The sequence below is a fragment of the Rutilus rutilus genome (assembly GCF_951802725.1).
Source record: "Rutilus rutilus genome assembly, chromosome: 10".
NCBI lineage: Eukaryota > Metazoa > Chordata > Actinopteri > Cypriniformes > Leuciscidae > Rutilus > Rutilus rutilus.
Genome location: NC_140215.1, coordinates 12446415 through 12472288, shown reverse-complemented (window position 1 = coordinate 12472288; position 25874 = coordinate 12446415). Strand labels below are relative to the sequence as shown.

General features: G+C 37.3%; 1 protein-coding gene across 2 annotated transcripts; it reads left to right on the top strand.

Annotated features, from left to right (window-relative positions):
- Positions 1-207: 207 nt before the first annotated feature.
- Positions 208-24662, top strand: LOC311298205 (cohesin subunit SA-2). Of its 2 annotated transcripts, none has more exons than XR_014628924.1 (32): positions 208-323; positions 1518-1598; positions 1704-1788; positions 1955-2119; positions 2230-2326; positions 2469-2545; positions 2632-2703; positions 2832-3036; positions 3131-3282; positions 3877-3950; positions 4040-4163; positions 4271-4366; positions 5455-5534; positions 5848-5955; positions 6069-6186; positions 6665-6782; positions 7043-7146; positions 7319-7411; positions 7508-7594; positions 10955-11155; positions 11346-11422; positions 12032-12119; positions 12207-12287; positions 13354-13446; positions 13969-14146; positions 16197-16342; positions 18751-19042; positions 21321-21475; positions 21821-21949; positions 22071-22276; positions 24174-24231; positions 24315-24662. XR_014628924.1 is itself a non-coding variant. In XM_084420941.1 (32 exons), exons 2-32 carry the CDS (start codon positions 1558-1560, stop codon positions 24415-24417), a joined length of 3513 nt encoding a protein of 1170 aa, XP_084277067.1. In that variant the 5' UTR covers positions 208-323; positions 1518-1557; the 3' UTR covers positions 24418-24662. The 2 variants fall into 2 exon arrangements, 1 of the variants encoding a protein (XP_084277067.1); XM_084420941.1 differs by having other exon boundaries at positions 18751-18852.
- Positions 24663-25874: the final 1212 nt, after the last annotated feature.

Below are 25874 nucleotides of genomic sequence, written 5' to 3'. Positions count from 1 at the left end.
TTCATTTTATTTGTCATAGTTAATGATTATACAGTAGCCTGCCTATACTTTCATAATATTATCACTTTAAAATACTGTATAAATAAAATATATACTTCTTTATATAAATTTAAGCAGTTTATGAAAAATGCTTTTTAGATCAAGTTATTGCTAAAATTATATGCTGAAGTTATGTAATATATAGCCTACCTCCCATGGGCTGACGTCAGACGTACAGCGCGCTCTCGTTGACGTGCACGCGGCTATGATGAACTGGAAGTAGCCTTATCTATACGTGCAGACAGTTTACATTAATCTTCCAATCCAGATGACGACTGTCACTGGTAAGATTCATCAAGCTGTATTTGCGCTTTTGCATAATTGTCGTGATATATAGGCTATATGTATATATACATAATAAACAGGTCAACAGACGCTTATATCCCGATTATCTTTTCGTTGCTTATTGGATTAAATAATAAACCTAATGGCATGCAAGGTGTGTTCTTAACCTGACAGCAACGGTTTGCACCGTTCAAACATTCAGATGAATGAAACTGCAGGCTCTTCTCATTTGAGGCTTTTGTTATAAAATGACACAGTAACAGAGGAATGAGAGATTTTTGACTGACACTCAAACTAGCGAATCAGTTTTTTAGTTTTGTTTTGTTGACGTGCATCTCAGCCAATGGCATCCAAGAAGAGGTCACTTTGTCACCTAATGCTTTTTTGATGTGTTTTCCGAGTTTATGTTCATGTCTGTATCAATGAAAATCGAAGTGAAACGTTTTAGAAATATTTTGACAAACATGTTGAACGTTTGCATTTACTAATGTAAATGAAGGGGTTTCTGTTGGTTGTTGTAAAAATCACGGAAAGTCGCTGCAAGAGCTCGTGTTTAATCTTTTTATCTAGCTTCTGTGAATATAAAACATATGAAAGCAGTTAGCTTTGTCATCATTAACAGTAATAGATTATACTATCGTATCTTATAGGGGCTTTCAAATTTTGCCTTATATTAACAATGGTAGTCAAAAGGTTGAGATCCACTCCGTTGCATATTAACACTGAAACTTTTATCCTGAAAAGTAGCCTAACTCTTTTAAATGTATTAAAAGAGAGTATTTAAGTGATAATAACATTGTTAAACTATAGTGTATATAATCATTAAATATAATAAGTAAAATAAATTGTAATATGTAATACATTTACAAATTCAGAAGGTTCACACCTAGTTGTATTTGTATTTAATTCTGTTGTATGTACTGTAATTGCATATAATCTCGTTTGTTATATATAAATAGTAAAATAATAAATACAAAACTGAACTGTGTAAATAAAATGCAAAGACATGTGATCTCTTTCTAGATGCATGATGTTGCATTTTATTACAAATTGCATATAACAGCATTTTCATTCTTATATTTGATGATTGGTGTGTAACAAATATTAGAAACATTATTGTCAGTGATATAGGAACATTGAAGTACTCACATGATACTCACTTTTATAATTATTTTTCGTTTGTTGTAATTCAGAAGAGCATCAGTTCCTAGTCCAACTATGATCTAAGAGGAGATGATAGCAGAGCCAACTTTACTGTCCAGATCGGTGCAAAAGTGAGACACATGAAAACTACCTCTGCATTATTTTTTAAATTACATTATATATTTAAGGTGTGCTATGTGTACATAGAAACAACTGCCTGTGCATCCTGTTTTCAGAGAGAACTCAGTAGTCGATGTCTCTTCCTGTGCATCGTTGCATCACGTCTCAAGTGAGAGAAATGAAAACAGACAGAAGACTGTGGTAAGAGCTACCACTCCTTTCTCTCAAAAGCTAAAACACACACACAAAAAAAACAACAACCTTACAACAGGTTACATCTCATAGACTTTCATTATAGCACAGACAATTTCCTTTGAGATATACTGTAAGATCAGTTGTAATCTGGTAGTATTTTTATTGTGTTCAGAGAGGAAAGAGGAAAGCCCGGGAATGCTCTGAAAATGCCAAGCGAAAGCGTTCAAAGAGCAGCAATGGCAGCCTGGGCAGAGCAGAGAACGAACAGCTCAAAAATGGAGATGTGGAAGCCGTCACCCTGTTTGAGGTGGTCAGCATGGGCAGGAGCGCCATGCAGGTACATCCATCTAGATCAGCCCTGTTACAGATAAATATTTGGGAGGTATTTAGGTCATATAAGTTTAAACAAATCTATATTATATGGATGTTTGGTCTGTTTTGTGCAAGGCTGTGGTGGATGACTGGATTGATGCGTACACCGTCGACAGAGACACAGCACTGCTCGATCTCATCAGCTTCTTTATCCAGTGTTCAGGATGCAAAGGCAACTGTGCTCTCTTTCATAATAGTATATCTTTTTAAAATAGTGGACAATTTTGATGGTCTTGGTTCGTTTTTAGTGGTTTAGTTTGTTTTAGTTAACAAATATCATAGTTCAGGATGTGAATGCTATGTGTGTTTTGTAGGGATGGTCACAGCAGAGATGTTTCAGAGCAAACAGGGTACTGACGTCATGAGTAAAATGGTGGAAGATCTGGATGAGGTTAGACATTCAGCATACTCATCATTGAATGCTTTGCCATGGTCTTTTCTCTTACTGATGACTTATTTGCCTTTATTTAATCACAGGACACAGGTTTACAATTTAAGAAGTTCCTTGCATTTCCGTGGATTTTAACTGTCACATGGCCTCTTGACATGGTACGGTTTAAGAGTATTAATTTCTTTAAAAAATATCTTACTGACCCCAAACTTTTGAATGGTAGTGTATATTACAATTGAAAACTAAAGGTATTTTTACATCTCTGTCGTCTCTCCATCCTCCTCAGGACAGTGGCGAGTATCCCCTCATCATGTCCGGCCTGTACTGGAAGAGGTTTCGTTCACACTTCTGTGAGTTCGTATCGGTGCTAGTGGCCCAGTGTCAGAACTCTGTCATCTTTGATGGCTACCTCTTGAACACACTCATTTCACTGCTGACAGAGCTCTCCGATTCCAGAGTTCGCGCTTTCAGGCACACCTGTACGCTAGCAGGTAATTTCCCTTCTGAACATTAATTCCCCTTGACCTGAACCACACGCATATCCCGAATGCTGATGTTTTGCCACTGTTGTGTGTGTCTCTGCAGCAGTGAAGCTGCTCAGCGCTTTGGTGAATGTGGCTCTCAACCTCAGTGTCAGTGTCGATAACAGTCAGCGGCTGTATGAGGTTGAGCTGGCTAAGATGGCCAGCAAACGGGCTTCTCAGCGGCTGGACAGGATCCAGAGAAAGATCAGTGAGGTTAGACTGTGACAACAAGAGTTCAACATTTCTATACATAGTTCTTTCTGAAGTATAGTCAGGGTCCAAAACTGACACCAAGTCCAAGTGTGAGTAAAATTTTGGTTTGGTGAGTAAATAAAACTATACATATACATAATACATGTTTTGAATCACATTGTATATGATACTCTGACACTCAATGATGTAAGTGACATGCACAATTCAAACAGTCATACAGATGTCTGCTAACGACAGTACATGACTTGCACTTCCAATAACTTTTAAGATACCCAAGTTTTTTTTTTCAATCACCAGACTTGTGGTGACTTATACTGTAGGTGGAATATTATAATATACAAATTATATAGACTACCATTCAGAAGTTTGGGGTTGGTAGGATTTTTAAATGTGTTTGAAAGAAGTCTCTTATGCTCACCAAGGCTGCATTTATTTGATCAAATAACAGTAAATCCTTTTATTCAGAATCCTTGGTGAATAAAAGCAAAGAAAGTCCTACTGACCCCAAATGTTTGAATGGTAGTGTTGATGTACAGGAAACAATATACGATTACACAATATGTGAATAACCAACAAATTACTTTCATTCCTCAGTTACAGGACAGGAAATTTGAAATTGAGAACATGATGGATGCCATTTTCAAAGGAGTCTTCCTGAAGAGATACAGGTAATCTTTAATTCAACCACACTTATAGCCCTTACTTCCTTGAAAAAAATAAAAACCTTGTACCATTATCACTGTGTGGTGAATTTCAGAGACGTGATTCCTGAAATCAGGGCGATCTGTATGGAGGAACTGATGGTGTGGATGAAGCTGTATAGTTCTGTGTTTCTGAACGACAGCTACCTGAAGTACGTGGGATGGATGATGCATGACAAGGTGGGTGACCCAGTAGTCTAGTGTTTAAAGAACAGTTTAATTTTCCGATTGTTGTTGATGAGTTGAGTTGATTTTTGACCACGTTTTATTTGTTGTATATTCTGAAGCAACCTGATGTGCGTCTGAAATGCGTGCTGGGTCTACAGGGACTTTATCAGGACCAAAGTTGTTCCAAAATGGACCTTTTTACGATACGGTTTAAGGTAACAACTGCTTCCACATTCTTACACTAGTTGTGTCACAAATAATGCTCTATACACTATGTAACTGTGTAGTGTTTGCATTTTTTATGGTTATTTTGTCATGGAAGTCTGATAGCTCCTACTCCTCCTCTATCCACTGAAAGCTGTGACAGCTGAGTGAATGAAGTGTCCAACATTCCACACTTCATTATTTCAGTTTATTAAGTGCATCATCTGGGTATTAGAAGTGCACTTTTATCATGTTAACACACTCACACTGTTTATACTACAAAATGGCATAGACTAGTGTGTAAGTGCAACAATTTGAATACATCCCATGTCCTAACGAGGCACAATAACATAAAGTTTCTAGCTAATTTGTCTGTGAACTCTACACAAAAATGCTGTAGACCACGCCACAATCACAGCCAATTAGAACATAATTGATTTATGATATACAGTCTTGTGCAGCACAGCTGAATCGATCAGGGATATTGGAGTGGAGTTACTCAGCATGATGCTACAGAAACCAAGCAACTTACAAAAGTGCAGCTTTTTGCTGTTGCCCGTGATTAGGACAAAATCTCAAATGAACATGAGTCATGACTGTATTGTGATTTTATCACATACCCGGTTAAGACACCGTGACCGTTTTAAGCTCAAATCGTTTCTGAGAGTAACTTCTGTAAAAAAAATAAAGTTGGAGAGTTGTTTACTGGCTGTAAGTTTGCCCTCAAAGTCTTGCAGTCATGCTGTTTTGCCCAAACTTCTCACATGGACGCAGTCTGTAAGCTTTTTTGGCAGTATGTAAGTTCAGGTCCAGTGAAGCTATAGTGGGACAGCAGGAGGGCAGGATTGCTGATTGACAGGCTGGAAAGCCCCTCAGGTTTTGCCTTGGGCTCACTGGCCTGATGGCTTCCCACAGGACCCCACCCTCACCATAGCCTCAATAACGACAGCAAGTACATTAGCACAACCGTAATTTAAAGAGCTGTTTAAGTGCATCGTGGGTCTCTAACTCAAGTCCTATTGTAGGTTTTTGAGAGATTGCTCTCATAGCGGGTAGTTAAAGTGTTTACATGAGCGATTGACTGCTGTTTCTGTTGAAGGAGAGGATGATGTCTTTGACTCTGGATAAAGACCATGAAGTGGCCATACAGGCCGTGAGATTGCTCATGGTCATGTCCCAGTAAGTATCTCCCCCTTGCTCCTCATGCTGACTATTCCTCATAAAGTGTGATCATCCAAACTTTGACTTTTCCTCTGCAAAGCATATTCGTGACTGTTCCTCAGTTTCCTCAGCTTTCCTGTAGCTCAAACAGTAGAGCATTGACGCTTGCAACGCCAGGGTCATGGGCTTGATTCCCAGGGAAAGCAAGAACTGATAAGAATGTAAAAATGTGTACCTTGAAATGCAATGTAAGTCGCTTTGGATAAAAGCGTCTGGCAAATGCGTAAATGTAAAATGTAAGTAATTGCTGAAATTATTCCATTTGTGCCAGATCCTGTGAGGATGTTCTGAGTCCTGATGACCATAAGAACGTCTTCCAGTTTGTGTACTGCTCTCACAGACCTCTAGCTATCACTGCGGGTGAATTCCTCTACAATAGGTATGTGTTGATTGTCTTTGACTGCTTATGAGTCATTCTACAAAAGCCCATTCCCATTTGTCTCCCATATGTTACAATTTTGGTGTAACATGGTATAATTTCTTTACTCTTAGGCTGCTAAGTAACCCTGAATTATCAAGGCCCAGAGAAGGAGCCTCCGATCAGGATAGACACAGAGAGTTAGTCTTAGCCAGAGTGCGAACCCTTATCCACTTCCACACTGAAAGCAAGGTTTGTTAACTCCAAGTGTGTTTTTGTTTGTGTTTTTAACTTACAAATTGCATATTGTGAGTAGTGAATGGGCACAAACAGGTGCTTGTGTGGGCAATAAACATTCAAATCATTCAATTCAATTCAAATTTTTTAAAGGACAAGTTCGATATTTTACACTTAAAGCCCTGTTTACAGATCGTTTCTGATGAAATAGAACGGTTAAGATAAAAATTTGGACACGTGCTGCTGTCCCGAGAATTTAAGGTTTCTTTCGCTTCCCCCCCCCACCTCCAGAATGGCTGCATATGTGCACTGGAACAATCCTTCCTAAAACGCATTAAACTTTCGTTTACAAAGACGTGAAACTCACCGAGTGGTCAGGGGTGTTCACTGATATACTCACACAAAAATCGCTGCAAAAGATGCTGAAGGGACAAAAAGGGTCAGATTTTGTAATTTTAAAATAATGATTTTAGTTCTCTCCCTTGTGTTATAGCTGCACCAGCATGTGCTGTACCTCGTTGATAGTCTGTGGGATAGTGCTGGAACTCTGCTGAAGGACTGGACCGGTCTTACCTCACTGCTCTTACCTCACACGTCCTGTCAAGAACAAGGCTAGTACGCTTTAACAGCTTACCTGCTTATTACACCTTAGCATAAATTTTCATCCTTTAACTAATGTTTAAACTTTCTTCTACACTGTAGTTTTGACTAATATGTTATGTTAATGATTACTAGAAATAGAAATAAAAATAAAAAGAATTGATTGCTATCCAGAATGATCTCCACTGGTTGAAACCCACTGTGAGAAAAAAACCGCCACTTTTTTTGTGCTGAGCCTGTATATTTGAGTGTGTATGTATATGAACCGCAGCTCTGAGCAGTGCTGAGGAAGCCTTTGTGATTGAGCTCATGTTGGCATCAGTCAGGCAGGCTGCGGAGGGTCCACCTTTGTCGGGGAGAGGAGCAGGTAAAAAGGTGAGACTTTCTCTTGAATCTCTCATTTAGATACTTTCATTAGATGGTGCTGATTTAACAGGGCTGTCAGATATATTTTAGTGTTATTTTTTTAGACTCCAGCCATTCACTTTCACTTTCTTACACATTGGCTTTAAGTAATTGCTAGTTGTATATCTATGTTTGTTTTCAGGTGATAAGTACTAAAGAGAAAAAGTTACAAACTGATGCCTGCGCTACACTCACTGAACACTTCATTAAAGTGCTGCCTGAGCTGTTATCCAAGGTAAAAGAAAAATAAGTGCACTGTTCAATTTTACCATGACTGCTTCCCCATAAATTGAGCACAGCTGATCACCTGATATCTAATCACATACTCTAGTACTCAGAGGATGCTGAAAAGCTGACCTCCTTCCTAAGAATACCTCAGTTTTTCCAAACGGACACCTGTGATCTTGAAAACACACAGGTGAGTGTTTGTGTGTCATCTGATGCACTGATGACTTCACTACATAAAATAATAAATCGGTAACACTTTAGAATACTGTATCTTACTTACTGCATAACTAATAAGTAATTATTGAAGAACTAATAGGTAATTATTCATTAACTACTTCTTCACTACTGTTAACTACTAAGGAAGATGTGTTAACTAATCAGTATGTAATATATTTTTATGATTGTGTTAAGTAACAGTTAGTTAATCAATAAATAATGAATTCTGTCATAACTCTTGAAGAACTACTACTAATTATCTACTAATTAAGGTTCAAGAAAAATAACTAAGAAGTAACTACTAATGAACAGTCATACAAAACTAACCTCAGATTACTTTTTATATTTTACAGTACTGTGTGTGTCTGTTTTCCTCAGCATAGAATACCATTGAGTAAATTCATGTTTGAGGCAATGACTGAGGGAAACTGAAAATATAGGGAACTTATTTGTAATTCATAAATAATTATCAAATAATTCTGCAGGAATTACTTAGAACCTGGAACAGTATTCTAAAGTGAGAATATAGAGAACTCATTAGTAATTAATAAATAATTATCAAATAATTATCCAGGAATTAGGCTACTTATAACCTGAAACAGTATTCTAAAGTGAACATATAAGGAAATTAATTGGTAATTAACAAATAATTATTAGATAATTCTTCAGGAATTACTTGGAACCTGGAACAGTATTCTAAAGTGAGAATATAGGGAACTCATTAGTAATTAATACAGAATTATCAAATAATTATCCAGGAATTAGGCTACTTATAACCTGAAACAGTATTCTAAAGTGAACATATAAGGAAATTAATTGGTAATTAACAAATAATTATTAGATAATTCTTCAGGAATTACTTGGAACCTGGAACAGTATTCTAAAGTGAGAATATAGGAAACTCATTAGTAATTAATACAGAATTACCACATACTTCTGACTCAAATCAAACTTACTGTAAAAAACACATTATTAACGGTATTATCTAAACCTTTGTAAAATAGATAAGTTATCATACATTATGATACATTTTGCTAATTAAATAAAAAGTTTGCTTATTTGCAGATCAATATATAGCCTAGTAAATGTCTGCACTTATCTTTCTTATTAGTGCTGAAGAATGACTAAAACTGGCTAGAAAATAAAATAAAAAACATTGATCAGTGCTTTTTACTTTTCAAGTAATTACCTTTGTACATTTACTAAGGTAATTTTGAAAATGAATAGGCCAATAGTTTATCATTTTACTGGAGTAATATTTTATTGGGTTATCTGTACTTTTACTCAAGTACTTGATTTGTGTACTTCATCCACCACTCCACTGCTAAAATAAAACGGTTTATTGTCACTGTGTATTCAGTGTATTGTGTTCATTAGTAGTTACTTCTTAGTTATTTTTCTTGCACATTAATTAATAGATAATTAATAATAGTTCTTCAAGAGTTATGACATAATTCATTAGTTATTGATTAACTAACTGAAACTTAACACAATCATACAATTCTATTACATACTAATTAGTTAACACATCTTCCTTAATAGTTAAAGGTGCCTTATGTAAAAATTGAGGTAAAAATATCCAAAAAATGAGCTACATGCATCAAAAGAATGAGAAGAAATAAGGGCGATGATGTCATTAAAAAAATGTCAAGTTATAGTGCTGCAGAGATATCAACCTCAATTAGCATTAGCATTAATAGCCACGGCCCGACAGGTGTCGTAATACCAGTTTCGGCCATGGGAGGCGGTATGCCGGCAACATAACCACCAGCCAAACATGCAATACACGAATAACTCGCACGGCTTGTGGGCGTACTTGAACCTGATGTCAATCGTGTGGAAAGTAGCCTACTGCCCACTACTACATTCAAATAAAATATGATAAAAAAGGAACAGAACCAGAGTAAACATTGGCACTGCTTTCCATCGCTGGAGACAACTAATGGACATGAAAAAAATGAGGTTTGACTTCGAACTTGCAACATTTCGTTTGGATTGGTAAGTAAGATGCTGTTAGTATTTCGTTAGAAGTTTGTTTTATATGTTTGTGTAGATTTTCGGGAAGTTATAACATAGAAATGTATCGAAGGCTGTTCGATAAACGTATATAACGTTCATAAATACAGTATTGTAATATAGTACACATAGCACAATCTCTATTGCTCTTTTTTTCTTGCCAACTACGTGACCTATATTATGTTTATTAAATGGCTTTCCTGAGGTAAATCTGACATAATTGTTCTCCAGCTGTGTTATTGACCTCTTCACGATGATAAAAAACACTGATTGGTCGATATTATGTATGAGGAATACATTTTGGTAAGTTGTAGCCTAACGTTACTGTATCTTTCAGTGTTCGTGATTTTTTTACTATTAGCTAGTAGAGATGATCGGTTCACATGCGCTAGGGATCTGTCGTGTAACATTTACAAGCGCCAAAACGGTATTTAATTGACAGAATCTGAGAGCTGAGATTTTTTTATATCATAACTAACCTGCTCTGTCTAGTCTGTCGGTCTCCGTGTCCTCTTTGCTTCGCGATTTTTCTGTGCGTGAGAAAATTGATGTGTGGGGTGAGAGCGTGTGAAAAGTGTTTGCGTGTGTCTCACGGTGAATGCGTGAGAGTTGGAAGCTCTGGTTATGTTGGCGCTAGCTTGGTCAACATCAGCGAATGCTGTCTGTCAAATTAATGTAATTCAAACTAACAATAAAAATGTAATATGAACAAAACGAATATGAACATATTCACTGGTAAAGGTGAAGGGGAGTAGCTTGAAGATATTCATACTCTAGAGTAGACCAACTCACTTTCTGGAGGTATACTGCCCCCATCTGGTATGGAATGTGGAGTATGAATTTATTTATTTTTACATAAGGCACCTTTAACAGTAATGACTTAAGTGTTAATAAATAATTATCTATTAGTTCCTCAATAATTCCTTATTAGTTATGCAGTCAGTAAGATACAGTATTCTAAAGTGTTACCAATAAATCTAACATAATAAATCTGTATAAAAACAGTATTATTGTGAAATATTATTTCAATTTAAAATACTTTTTATATTAATTATTTTTAAAATGTAATTTATTCCTGTGATGACAAAGCTGAATTTTCAGTTGCCATTACTCCAGTGTTCAGGGTCACATGATTTGGTGCATTTCTTATTATTATTAATGTTGAACACAGTGATCATTTTTTTCAGGATTTGAATAGAAACTACAGCATTGATTTGATAAATACTTATTTTTATAACATTACAAGTACAGTAGAACAATATACCTGTATCTAGAGTTGTACACTTCTCTTTTACTTTTAATGTGCATTTTGGTGTAGTATGTGCAGGCATTGCTGGCTGAGTTGGAGGCTGTGGTGGACAGACACACAGACACAGGACTGCTGGAGACGGCTGCCCGCTCTTACCAGAGTCTCTGTGCTCAGGATTCGCCCTGGCACTCCCTGGCCCGACCCACCTTTGACCGCCTCATCCAGCACTGGACAAACACACTGGGAACATGGTTAGGAGAATCACTGAGTGTGAGTGTACTAAAGAAATCTAAAGAACCGTAAACTATGATATTCAGGGGTAGATGCTCTTTTACAAGCTTTTACCAGATTCATAAATGGATTTTATCTGGATCTTGACATGAAAAAAATAAATAAAAATGTATTGTGACTGTACCTTACAGAATAGAGTCTAAATAAAAGTTATTCCTTTCATCTACAGAGCGGTTGTTTCACTGCAAGCGAGGACAACACTTTGGAAATTCTGTCCACACTGAAGAAACTTACTGCGTTCAACATGTAAGCTAGTTAGTTTATTCTATCCACATGCACACTGCAACATTTGCAATAATCACATTCTATTGTAAAATCTAACCCACTCATTCTGTGAGTTTTACATACCCTGCTAACAATGCTATGTTCTACGAATGTTTTCCTAACGTGTTCCCATTAGGTTATGAAAACGTTACTTTCTACTTTCTGCAAACATTCAAAAAAGTATTTTTTCCCCCTGGTTTCACAGACAAAAATGCATGTTTGAGCTGTTTTAACGGAACGCAACTTGCACTGATATTTTAAAATATGTCACTGCCGTTGTTTTGTCTCAAGATGCCGACAAGTAATGTTTTTTTCAAAGGCACGTTTATAAGAGATACTTAAATGTTTTAATTAAGATAAGGCCTAATCCTGGCTTAATCTAAGCCATGTCTGTGAAACCAGGCCTTTATTTTTTAAGAACCTTTTTTTTTTTTTTGGTAATATGAATGTTCTGGAAATGTTACCAGGATGTGATTTTAATTGCACCATTAACAAGTAGTTGTTGAGTTAAGAACTATACACAGAATTATTCAAAATATGCTCTGTTTCTTAATGTGACTTTCTGTCTGTTGCTTTATCAAATCTGTCTAGTGCTCAGGATCTGTCTAAATGGAGCCTTTATGAGCTGGGGACCAAACTCCTGGAGGTGGAGATAAAACATGGCGGTCTTCCCATGGAGGTGACATTATTAGCCCTGTACAGAACCACCTAGCACCTATATTATTCTTTTTTCCTGGTTCGTCTTTCTAATTTGTAATTCTCGTAGGTGACGGTTGAGGCTCTGCGCTGTATGTGTAGCTGCGTTCTGTGGAAGCTCAACACCTTTGGAGAAGGTGTGACCTCCAGGGTGAGCCATATACCTTTCTCTTCCAGTCTGATTGGAGCGTGACTGCTGTCATAGATGGCCAATATCATGCTTAGAATGGTAACATCTACATGTACAGACACACGCACAGAGTTTTCCCTTGGGCGATTAATTAATCAAGCATTTTTAAGCATGCGAGACTGTCTGTCTACAGAGTTGCCATATGATCCATCACGAAGATCCGTGTCCTTTAAACCTGCCACATTACATTTCAGATATCAACACAGAGGCTCTATGGGTATGTCTAGCGGATTTTAATAAGTGATAGAAAGCGATTGATCGTGAGTCTTTAGGAAAAGTAGATGCTGGTGATGGATTGTAGGGGGCGTAATGGTTCGCTGTTGTGTGAACATTTCAACGCTAATAGCAGGGCCTTTTATTAGACCTATATTTCCATGCAGTGCACGGGGTAATCATATCTCCCCAACTCTAACCTTTATGCAGTGAAATATTGGTGGCCAATAAGACTGCTGTAGGTAAGAGGTGCTCAACGCTGGCTCAGGAATGGCCGCTTGCTCCTCTGGCCTCGTCATCAATAACTGACAGCGCAGGCGGCAATTTTTTGGGCCCAGGCAGCAGCTCGACTCAATCTGCAATTCTAATATCAATGGCGACCCGAGGTAAGGGGGCGGGGGAAGACGTGTTCAGCATAAAATTGGGATGTATGTCGGTTTCAAAAAGAGTCATTTAGCTGAATTGACATTACGACTACGTGGGATGGAGGAACCGATCCGGCACGTCCACCTCGGAGCTCCACGTGCACATAATTATGAAAGAATATTTTACACACGAGTCTGGCGGCGCTGCTCGCAATGACGCTTTCATCAGTCTACATCAGTTAGAGCCCGCTGTGCTTCTTTCCGTTTCTGCTATTTTACGTAATTATACTCTGCTCATTCCTGTCGCTCAAAATTCATGACTTTTCCCCCTAAATGTCAAAGCTTTGTGTACTTTCTCAATCAATATGGTCATAAAAACTGCATGCATAATAATTAACTAAAAAAGAATTGTCATTGTTATGGATGTGTGTGTTTGTGTGTGGTTTTAGGAGTCCTCCCTCCAGCAGAGAAACCAGCTACGTGCGTTCTGTGAGAAATGCCACCGCTGTCTCTCGCACGCTGAGCAGCTTGTACGAGAGCAAGTGAGCATCACGTTTCTCTCTCTGTTCATGGCATGCCACTCGGTTCAGCCTTTTCTTCAAAGTGGATTATTCCAAACACATCAGAGCGTATTGTCTGTGTGTTAAGCAGTAGCGTGTGTGCCAGTGGGCCGATGCGCTGGCATTGTTTGAATCCTATTTGTTTTGACTTTAATTTCTTGCGGAGTGCCCTTGGCACCTGCGTTGTGTTTTAATGAATCCTCACTCCATGCCAGGGCAAGCTGACAGCAGAAAAACACGCTGATTGAAACTAAACCTAATGAAAGTTCCTGGCAATCTGTTTATTTTAAGACTGCTTCGACCTGTCAATGTTCTCAGGGAATTGATGTCACATTTTTATAGCTGTCATTTTAATCAAAAATAATTAATCACATCAATTATTTATGTCAATTATAGTAGAATTATAGTAGATTTTAGGTAAGATTTTAGATTTTTGTTATGTTGTCTACTTGATATCACATCTGTTGATCAGGCACTGTCTGTTTTATGTTGTTTTTCACAAAGGCCTTCATGTGTCTGAGTGACGTTCTCATAGCTCATAATTACCAGCTTCAGATGTGGGATTCGTCTGCAGGCACTCCATTGCTGTACACCCCTGATCCCAAACTCCAGAAAGCTCTTCTTTCCTTCGTCCTGGAGCATGTCTTCACCAGCCCTGAGTTGGACACCCACAGCAGTAAAGGTTCTCTTCCCTTTTCATTTACAGTAAATCATAAGGGTCCTTGTTTGGCCTGTGCTCTGCTGTGGGCTGACATGTGGACGGCCTCAACAGATCCAGCGTTGCCTTTTAGATCCGATCTTGAGGTTTCTTTGAAAATATGCACAAAACAGAAAACGTTCATGTCAGATGTTGCAACCCAATGACGCATTGAACGTGGGCTTTGCTCACAGGATGGTTTTCAGGAAGGACCCAAAATTAACACTTACCAAGTGCTAAATACAAGTACAAATGGCTGTGGGAAGTCAATGAAATGGTGAAATTACTTCCCAATTGGCCATTAACTTTATGAGCTACAGTATCTGACTAGTGTGGAGTTCAAATCAAACGTCTTTTAAAGAAAACATCTGATGCCTATTTTTTTTTTTTTTTATCTTTTTTTTTTTTTGGTGGAAAATGTATCTCTATAAGATTATCTAGATGAGAATACCTAAGGTATCATACAATTCTGCCACTAAAATTCACTGGGCCCGGGACAAACTTTTAATGTGTTGGCCCCCCTCTCCCCTGGGCCCAATTAAGCCACCGAGACGAAAACATGAGGAACAAAATCACAACGGCTCTTGATGCTTTTGTGACAGACGTAGTTTTCCTGAGAGACAGAGACTGTCTCACTCTATATATGATGCTCTGAGTGACAGTGACATGTGCTGTTTGTCAGAAATATGTAAGGAAATACAGCTACATAATTCATATTTCATAATGTTATATATTCATAATATGTTGTCTTGTAAAAAAAAATATATATATATATTGTAAAAAAAATATGTAAAATAGCAAAATATATAATAAGATATAAGTTATATAATATTATGCTGCACAACTGTTTCAACATTAATATTAATAATAAGAAAAGTTACTTGAGCACCAAATCTGCATATTAGAATGAAGACTGGAGTAAAATTCAGCTTTACCATCACAGAAATAAATTTCTAAATATATTAAAATTGCAAACAGTTGTTTCTGTAATGTCATTTCACCGTAGTACTGTTAATTATATTTTTGATCAAATACATGCAGCCTTTGTGAGCATAGGAGACTTCTTACCAACTGCAAACCTTTGACACACACACACACACACACACACACTTGAAAGAACATACATGCAAAGGTGTCCTGATAGATCAGAATAGTCTCAAGTTCACCAGCAGATGGCAGTCAGTCACTACACCAGCCAATGTCAGGCACAAATAATCACATAAAAAACTCCATCAGCCTCATTCTCCCTCTATTACTCTTGCAGAACACAGTATTTGTTCGTGGTTAGTTAATCTAATTGCACCCGTACCTTTTCACTGACCTATCAAACATGCCTCTGAATAAAGGAGTGTAAGTCCAACAGATAATGCATTATGATAATAATCCATTATGATATTATTACTTGAGATCTTACAGAAGTTGCGCTTGTAAATGAACGGGTAATTAGATCTGAACAGAGCCTTGTGGAATTATATTTAGAAGTCCACACGAAATACAAGAAGCTTTGGTAGGCATATACAGAATGACTACATCTACTGAAAAATCAATATTATGTCTCCTAAACTAGTTTTTATGTTGTTTTTGGTCTTTGTGCTGCTTTAAGACAAACACTAGCAGCATATGAGATAACACCAGAATTTGTGGTATTTGATTAGAAATCAAGTATGACTGAAGCAAATCAGATCAATTCTATAAATATTTCAGAGAGTCGTCGATTCGCGCTGGCACAAATTCTTTACCGCTTGAAAAATGCAATATAAGCTTTTGCTGGTAACATGTAATAAAAAGCAATTTAGTTATTGGATTTTCTTCACGTCACTAATGCTGTTATGAAACCTCTCTATTAAGTGATGGCTTCAGGACCAGGAAGGACGACGATAGACACATTCTGTTTCCAGAGCAGAAAATGTTGTTAACTTTAGCTCACCTCAGGAAAGCATTTCATTTATAAGATTTGAGTATCATAATTGTACCGCTCTCTTATTGAATCTGCTCCTCTCTGTTTCCCCCTCTCTCTCTGTGTCTGTCTGCGCAGTCACAGTCAGTGAGAGTGAGTGTGGAGAGGGACGGCTGGAAGACTTGCACCGGAGGAGAAATCTTCTGGCATCATACTGCAAGCTGATAGTGCACAGTGTACTAGAGATGAGCATGGCTGCTGAGGTTTTCAAGCAGTATGTGAAGGTACATATGACACTTCACTCATCATTCAAGTTTCCTGATTTTTTACCTCAAAATAAGGTCTACAGAAAAGCACAGTCATTTGGTGGGCCTCTAAACCATAGCACCACAAGGTGCATTCAACAGGAGATAACAGTTCACAGGAAATGATAATTGATACATATATATATATATATATTATACATTTATTTACTTTAATATAAAAACTCAGAGCTGTTATCTTGGAAAAAGGAGGTTGCAAAAAGTATTTAATAAAAGGGGGCAAATAATTGTTCCCAACGTGTTTTGGAGAAAAACATTTATTTCATAATGTGATTCCCCCCCCACTTTCAATTCTTTTACTTTAATGAAAGGTTCGATTTTTGCAAATTTTTTAAATAAAATATCAATTTTTTACAGCCATCTCTGATCATATTTACCAATGGGGCAAATAATTCTGACCAGCACTGTACATATTTTAATATTGTTATTTAATATATATTAATTATTTTATAGTATTATATAATAAATACTGTAGTATATATATATATATATATATATAGGCTATATAATATTAATAATGCATTTTATTTACTTTATTATACATATTTTAACATTATTTAATATATATTATTTATTTAATATGACTAAATATATTAAATACTATATATACTTTATACTATATATACATTTAAATATATAAAATATATATAAATAAGTACTACTTATTTTATATTATTTTATGCATATTAAATGCTATTTTTTTTATTTAGTAAAAAGTAAAATAATTTTAAATAAATGTAAAAAATCTATTTAGATTATATTAATAATTGGATTAGGCTGAGTATTTTTCTTTACATATATGGTGTGAAGTTATTCAAGTATTAGATGTAGTGTTCATAACTAGAGCTCTTAGGCTTTGACAGTGCTGTGTGTTTGTGTATTTGTGTGTGTTTGAATGCCCGCATGCCTCGGCCAGGACAGAGCAGCCAACGTTCTCTCAGCAACATTCTTCCTGATGAGGCGTTCAAAGTGAAAACTACGACTAACACACACACATTCTTACTCTGAATAACAGCTCGCAGAGGCAAATAACGTAAAGTTGGTGTGCGTCACAAACCCCTAATTTGAATAGCTTCATATCAGTAATAAGCAGTCCCTTCTTTTAACTGTCTGACACTGTCAACTTTCACGACCAATTAGAGCGTCTTAAATGAATGTTTTAAAGCAAATAGAGGGTAATAAATGGAGGTTGATGTTTGGCAATAGGGGTTCCATAAGTCTTAAAATTTGGAAACTGTGTAAACATTGAATGGAAAGATTCAACATGTCTTATATACTACAGTTCAAAACTTTGGGGTCAGTGATCAATAATACTTCTATTCTGCAAGCACACATTACATTGATCAAAAGTGCCATTTACTGTATATACTATAGACATTTAGAATATTACAAAATATTTCTTTTTCAAATAAATGCTGTTATTTTTAACATTATATTCAGCAAAGAATCAATGAAAAAATGTATCATGATTTCCGTAATAAAGGCAAAAACACCAAACATAAACCTTAAAAAAAGTGTTCCTTGAGCACCAGATCAGCATAGAGTGAATTCTGAAGGATCATGTGACACTGAAGACTGGAGTAATGATGCTGGAAATTCAGCTTTGCATCACAGGAATAAAATACATTTCACAATATATTTAAATAGAAAACATCTATTTTAAATTGTAACAATATTTCACAATATAACACATCAAATAAACGCAACCTTGGTGAGCACAAGCGACTTCTTTTACAAACATTTGACGATCTTACTGACCCAAAACTTTTGAACAGTAGTGTGTAATGATCTAAAACCCCAAACCCATAGACGGGACTTTGACTCGTCATTTCAGAAGTCCTGGAGTTATGTCAGTAATGCATAACCAGAAGTTCAACTACCTTGAAAAGTAGTCCCACCTCAACAGGGATCAATATACAACTACCTTAACTCTTTATATAGCTCAGTTATTTTCAAAAAGAATTCATGTAATTGCTTTAACAAAAATCTAAATCTCCGGTCGACTTTCCCCATAGACGTTCATTGCATAAGTGCATTACTGTAAGTTTTTCTGTTGTTTTGAGGGACAAACTGAGGGACTAGTAAAAAATAATTATGTGTGGTAATTGATATCTCAAATAGTTTATAACCATGAAGATTCCTCTAATAATTTCATGGAGTATGATACGATACATGAAACAACCTCTCGTGACTAATAGGCTACACTAGACCAGAGTTTTTTCCTGAGAACCAGACAGACTTATGGGTAATGTGCACTCAGTATGCCACATGCTTGCATTGCTAGTCGTGAAGCCATATGGCAGACATGGAGCCACATCGAGCGTTCTTCACAGCCCGTATCGCTCACTGCTGTCATTTCTCCCCTGCAGTACTACAATGACTTCGGCGACATCATCAAAGAGACCCTGAACAGGACACGGCAGATGGACAAGATCGAAAGCGCGCGCACGCTGGTGCAGTGCCTTCAGCAGGTAGGGTTCTCTGTCATGTGACGTGCCTCTGTGTGCCACATCTGCTCAGCCGACTGTCCCAGGCCCCTGTGCTCTCTGCTCCCTGCAGCTGTCGACACCTCTGAGGCACGATGAGTCCACTCTCCCACCGTCCCGTCATGCTCTGTGTGGAATGTTCTAGCAGCTCTTCCACTCCTTGAATAGCTTAATAGTAGGTTGTGTGCTGACGGAGGAAATGGAAGCAGTGCTCACACACAAACTCATGCACAGATCATTAGACTTTGCTTTTGTTAAAAAAAAACACACAAAAAACCCTTTATTTATTTAATTTAAAAATTGCACACATTGTTCTGTTTTGAAAGAAGTCTCTTATGCTCATCAAGGCTGCTTTTATATGATCAAAAAATCAGTACATAATACATATAAAATAATACGCATTTCAATATATATATATATATATAAAAAACTTTATTTCTGTGATGGCAAAGCTGCATTTTCAGCATCATTATTCCAGTCAGTGTCACATGATCCTTCAGAAATCATTCATATATAATGATTTGCTGCTAAAGAAACATTTCTTATTATTATCAATGTTGTGCTGCTTAATATTTTGGAATATTCAAGATTCTTTGAAGATTAGAAAGTTCAAAGGAACAGCATTGATTTGAAAACAGATTTTTTTTTGTATTAGTCTTGACTCTTAACTGTCACTTTTGATCAATTTAATGCAGTTATGTAATGTGTAAAAAGTGCATTTTAGACAACAATGAAACTTAGACTCTTTAAAAATATTTTATTTGGACCATAGTATCTTATAATACACTCACCTAAAGGATTATTAGGAACACCTGTTCAATTTCTCATTAATGCAATTATCTAATCAACCAATCACATGGCAGTTGCTTCAATGCATTTAGGGGTGTGGTCCTGGTCAAGACAATCTCCTGAACTCCAAACTGAATGTCAGAATGGGAAAGAAAGGTGATTTAAGCAATTTTGAGCGTGGCATGGTTGTTGGTGCCAGACGGGCCGGTCTGAGTATTTCACAATCTGCTCAGTTACTGGGATTTTCACGCACAACCATTTCTAGGGTTTACAAAGAATGGTGTGAAAAGGGAAAAACATCCAGTATGCGGCAGTCCTGTGGGCGAAAATGCCTTGTTGATGCTAGAGGTCAGAGGAGAATGGGCCGACTGATTCAAGCTGATAGAAGAGCAACTTTGAATGAAATAACCACTCATTACAACTGAGGTATGCAGCAAAGCATTTGTGAAGCCACAACACGCACAACCTTGAGGCGAATGGGCTACAACAGCAGAAGACCCCACCGGGTAACACTCATCTCCACTACAAATAGGAAAAAGAGGCTACAATTTGCACGAGCTCACCAAAATTGGACAGTTGAAGACTGGAAAAATGTTGCCTGGTCTGATGAGTCTCGATTTCTGTTGAGACATTCAGATGGTAGAGTCAGAATTTGGCGTAAACAGAATGAGAACATGGATCCATCGTGCCTTGTTACCACTGTGCAGGCTGGTGGTGGTGGTGTAATGGTGTGGGGGATGTTTTCTTGGCACACTTTAGGCCCCTTAGTGCCAATTGGGCATCGTTTAAATGCCACGGCCTACCTGAGCATTGTTTCTGACCATGTCCATCCCTTTATGACCACCATGTACCCATCCTCTGATGGCTACTTCCAGCAGGATAATGCACCATGTCACAAAGCTCGAATCATTTCAAATTGGTTTCTTGAACATGACAATGAGTTCACTGTACTAAAATGGCCCCCACAGTCACCAGATCTCAACCCAATAGAGCATCTTTGGGATGTGGTGGAACGGGAGCTTCGTGCCCTGGATGTGCATCCCACAAATCTCCATCAACTGCAAGATGCTATCCTATCAATATGGGCCAACATTTCTAAAGAATGCTTTCAGCACCTTGTTGAATCAATGCCACGTAGAATTAAGGCAGTTCTGAAGGCGAAAGGGGGTCAAACACAGTATTAGTATGGTGTTCCTAATAATCCTAATAAAAGGTGAGTGTATAACTCTAGCAATAGCAACGTCTATGCTGCTCCATGATTTAAAAATGATTCAATATTATTTTTTATTAAATAATTTTGTTTATTGGTATTGCTCAAAACTTGTGTAATTAAAACTATAAAGTGAAAATGAATCTTGTATCATTAATTATTATTGAATTAATACTTGATCTGACCAATGTCTTGTGACTAGTGAAATTAACCATGTGTGTTCATTATATATCAGAATTAAATCAGATTTCTCATGCTCGAGTCCAAGTGTCCAGCGTACTCCCCACATGAATATAATGAATGTATTTTGTATGTACAGTATGTTAATATGCAGCAAATAAACATTGTTTCCCCCCTCTGAACTGAGCAAAGTAAAGCTGCAATATATTTTGATGATCATAGGAATTAAGGGCAGATTTGATATAAGCTGTATCTTGTGAATGTGTGTTTTCAGTTATACCTGAGGCTGAAACAGGAGCAGGACAGAGGAAACACATGCAGCTCCAGGGTTCAGACCTACAGCAGCATCAAGGAGCTGGCCAGACGCTTCTCGCTCACTTTCGGATGGGACCAGATCAAATCCCGCGAATCCCTGGCCATGATCCACAGGTACGGCAGTCCACTCGACTGACTCAGCTTCTGACTCAAGTGTCGAAGAAGTTCACTTCAGATGTCTGCCATAGTGATATAGCCAAAACCCTTGCTGTGCTTTTTGCTATGTTTGTCCTCGAATAAAAATAGTTACATCAAGATGCTGCACTGCATGGCTTCATTTAGCCAGTACATAAAAGTCTCATCCTTGGTTATTTCAGTGCTGAGGATTAATTTTGGCAGCTGCAGTCCTGGTCTTATATTAGAATTCAAATATAGATGTATAAGAGAAGGAATATTCAGGTCTTAAAAGGAAATGTCCTCTTGCTAATATGAATGAATATATTGAATTTCTTTGTGCAGGGACGGCATTGAGTTCGTTTTCAAAGGATTCGTTCAGCAGTCTGAGAAACACTCTCCACCGTACATCTCCTACCTCACCATCCTCAGTGAATTCTCCGGCAAACTGCTCAAACTTGACAAGAAGACTATGTAAGTCTTAAAGCTAAACCTAAAGGAATTCCACACACATGACATTTTGCCTCAGTCTCTTTATTTGCTGAAACATGTCAGTTAACATGTAGCTTTTATAAACGGGTTATCTCCGCTCTAGCTACAGTTATCTGCAGAAGTTTGCTGGTGAGCAGGTCATCAGTAACAGAGAGGAGAGCTGGATGCCGTTGATCTACTACAGAGCATCTCTGATGGGCACGGCTGAGGGAGAAGATGCCACGTCCTTCATCAGCTCCGACACCAACAAACAGCCCTCCCTCACCAACCGCTCCAGATCACCCTCCATCAAACAAGTCAACTCTGAAGGTGAGACACCTCTGAGCTCCAGGATTATAGTAATGCAATTTCTAAAAGGGTTGTTTACAGATAACATCGTTAACTTTTTCCATTTCAAGGTCTTCGGTAAATATTGTGCTCAAAAGTCGTGCTCAGAAGTTTACATACACCTTGCAGAATCTACAAAATGTTAATTATTTTAACAAAATAAGAGGGATCATACAAAATGCATGTTATTTTTTGTTTAGTCCTGTCCTGAATGAGATATTTTACATAAAAGATGTTTACATATAGACCAGGGTGATATAGAGGTGAAAACATTTTGAATTTGAAGATCAAGGTAAATTGTTCTTAATTTGTCTTCCGGGAAACATGTAAGTATCTTCTGTTGCTTCCGAAGGGCAGTACTGAATGAAAAAAAATTCTTCATCCTGTTCAAAAGTTTTCACCCCCCAGCTCTTAATGCATCATGTTTCCTTCTGGAGCATCAGTGTATGTATATTATTTATATAAAATTTTTAGATGACTTATAGCTTGCCTTGTCTTGCTTCAAAGTTCTTACAAGGAGGTAAAAAAAATAACTCCGCTCTAGTCCTTTTGCTATAGTAAATACTTTGTCAGACAATATACACTCACCTAAAGGATTATTAGGAACACCATACTAATACTGTGTTTGACCCCCTTTCGCCTTCAGAACTGCCTTAATTCTACGTGGCATTGATTCAACAAGGTGCTGAAAGCATTCTTTAGAAATGTTGGCCCATATTGATAGGATAGCATCTTGCAGTTGATGGAGATTTGTGGGATGCACATCCAGGGCACGAAGCTCCCGTTCCACCTCATCCCAAAGATGCTCTATTGGGTTGAGATCTGGTGACTGTGGGGGCCATTTTAATACAGTGAACTCATTGTCATGTTCAAGAAACCAATTTGAAATGATTCGAGCTTTGTGACATGGTGCATTATCCTGCTGGAAGTAGCCATCAGAGGATGGGTACATGGTGGTCATAAAGGGATGGACATGGTCAGAAACAATGCTCAGGTAGGCCGTGGCATTTAAACGATGCCCAATTGGCACTAAGGGGCCTAAAGTGTGCCAAGAAAACATCTCCCACACCATTACACCACCACCACCAGCCTGCACAGTGGTAACAAGGCATGATGGATCCATGTTCTCATTCTGTTTACGCCAAATTCTGACTCTACCATCTGAATGTCTCAACAGAAATCGAGACTCATCAGACCAGGCAACATTTTTCCAGTCTTCAACTGTCCAATTTTGGTGAGCTCGTGCAAATTGTAGCCTCTTTTTCCTATTTGTAGTGGAGATGAGTGTTACCCGGTGGGGTCTTCTGCTGTTGTAGCCCATCCGCCTCAAGGTTGTGCGTGTTGTGGCTTCACAAATGCTTTGCTGCATACCTCGGTTGTAACGAGTGGTTATTTCAGTCAAAGTTGATCTTCTATCAGCTTGAATCAGTCGGCTCATTCTCCTCTGACCTCTAGCATCAACAAGGCATTTTCGCCCACAGGACTGCCGCATACTGGATGTTTTTCCCTTTTCACACCATTCTTTGTAAACCCTAGAAATGGTTGTGCGTGAAAATCCCAGTAACTGAGCAGATTGTGAAATACTCAGACCGGCCCGTCTGGCACCAACAACCATGCCACGCTCAAAATTGCTTAAATCACCTTTCTTTCCCATTCTGACATTCAGTTTGGAGTTCAGGAGATTGTCTTGACCAGGACCACACCCCTAAATGCATTGAAGCAACTGCCATGTGATTGGTTGATTAGATAATTGCATTAATGAGAAATTGAACAGGTGTTCCTAATAATCCTTTAGGTGAGTGTATCTGTATTGGTTACTAGAGTTACTAAGAACAATGTGTTTTATAATGTAAAGTTTATTGTAATTTTTTTTTAACAGGGGACCAAAGGTTTCTTTCACCATCGACAGAATCAAAAGGAAACAAGGTTTTGAAAGGGTGAGGTCAATAAACACTTATTGACAGTCTGAACCTGTCAGTCATTTGAGTAACACACTATTGTATTTTTCCTCCATGTGTAGCTGTGAAGACTCAAAGGTCCAGCGGAGCAGCAGTCTCATGTCTGATAAAGGTCCAAGGAGCAGTGATGAGGTGGATGTTGACACTGTAGATATTGATGTCTAATGTTGTATTTCACATCTGTCATCATGGATCTGTTTTTGTATTTGCTGTCTTTTGGAGTGTTTCACTATTGCATAATGTCCTGTACATGAAAATTGTGCCATTTAAAATGGTAATACGGTAATAACCATGATCAGATTCAGAACTAGTATGGTGCTGAAATATTTTGTAAAGAATGAAAATACATGGTGATTTAAAAAAACGTACTGTATTGCTAAAATTAATAAAATTGCAATATGAACCGTCAATCTTTTTTTTTTTGGTCCTATGCATTGCCCTGTGTACTTTAAGACCACATATTTTGCTTTTACAACATAACTAACTTATTTATTTTAAATAAGTTACAGTTATGTTGTAAATTGAGGACATACAGCTATATTTTTTGTCATTATGTAATATACACATTTCCCCCCCTTTTTTATATTTGTAGTAATTAAATATTGGAAGTGAGTCCATATTCACTTCCTAAATCTTTCAAATAAATTTGACTTGAAGAAAATGAAACATGTTAATTATAAACACTCTTTTCAGAGGTGTGACTGTATTGTTTTTAGTTAACAAACATTACAGTTTTACAATTGCTAGAACCCATTTCTCAATATACTTAGGTCACTTTTTCAAAACTATTCATACAGTGAGCACAACAGTGGTCTATGTGAGCTAAACTGTGGATTATTTTGGCACAAGATAGATACAGTGAATGACTGCATCTTTCAAATTAAACTAATTTTCTCACTCACTAAAACTCTTTGGATCTACAGGCCACACTTACATTTACATACTCTTCTCAAAACTTTTAGGTGTAGGTTCAGGGTTAGTGCCTAGTTAAAACCCAGTTATTGTAATTACTATAAGTACATAGTAACGTACATGGGGAACAAGACTGTAAATGTGCTACCAAATTTAAACAAGTTCAAAACCTAAAAATACAAAATTGAATAAGACAGCAATTTCTACTGTAATACCTTATTGAAATATTTTCAATAAGGTAAAAAAAATAAAAAAGAAGAAATGCTATCAAAACAATTAGATATAGTTGAACACCTACACGTGTGTTAGTCTTTCAACTGCATTACCTTATATACAAAAGGAGGCAATTTAGGAAAAAAAAACTGTGATGTAAACATGGACCATGTAACATCCCTGCTGAAAAATCCAGCATTAACCCGCATTAATTCCATGTTGGTGGACCAGCATAGTCATGCTGTTAAGCAAAAATGAGAACAGAAATATGCTCTTCTGTATGCTAATGCCATGAGCTCCACTATCAAGAGAGTGTAGCAGCAGGATTTGGATTATACTCAACAACTGTTTAACTTTATATCAAGTGAAAGATCATTCCACTTTTTTATGTCAATACAAGTATTATGCATAATGTCTGTCATTGTTTTAGGAGTGACAAAGTGTGTTTGTTGGATGACAACCTTTGCTAATGTTATGGAAGAATGAGTTGGTTTGAG

Coding starts and splice junctions, on each gene's coding strand:
- LOC311298205 (XM_084420941.1), top strand. CDS start 1,558: ATGATAGCAGAGCCAACTTTACTGTCCAGATCGGTGCAAAA. Junction 3,037..3,130: donor GCACACCTGTACGCTAGCAG/GTAATTTCCCTT, acceptor GTGTCTCTGCAG/CAGTGAAGCTGCTCAGCGCT. Junction 21,476..21,820: donor TCCCTGGCCATGATCCACAG/GTACGGCAGTCC, acceptor TTCTTTGTGCAG/GGACGGCATTGAGTTCGTTT.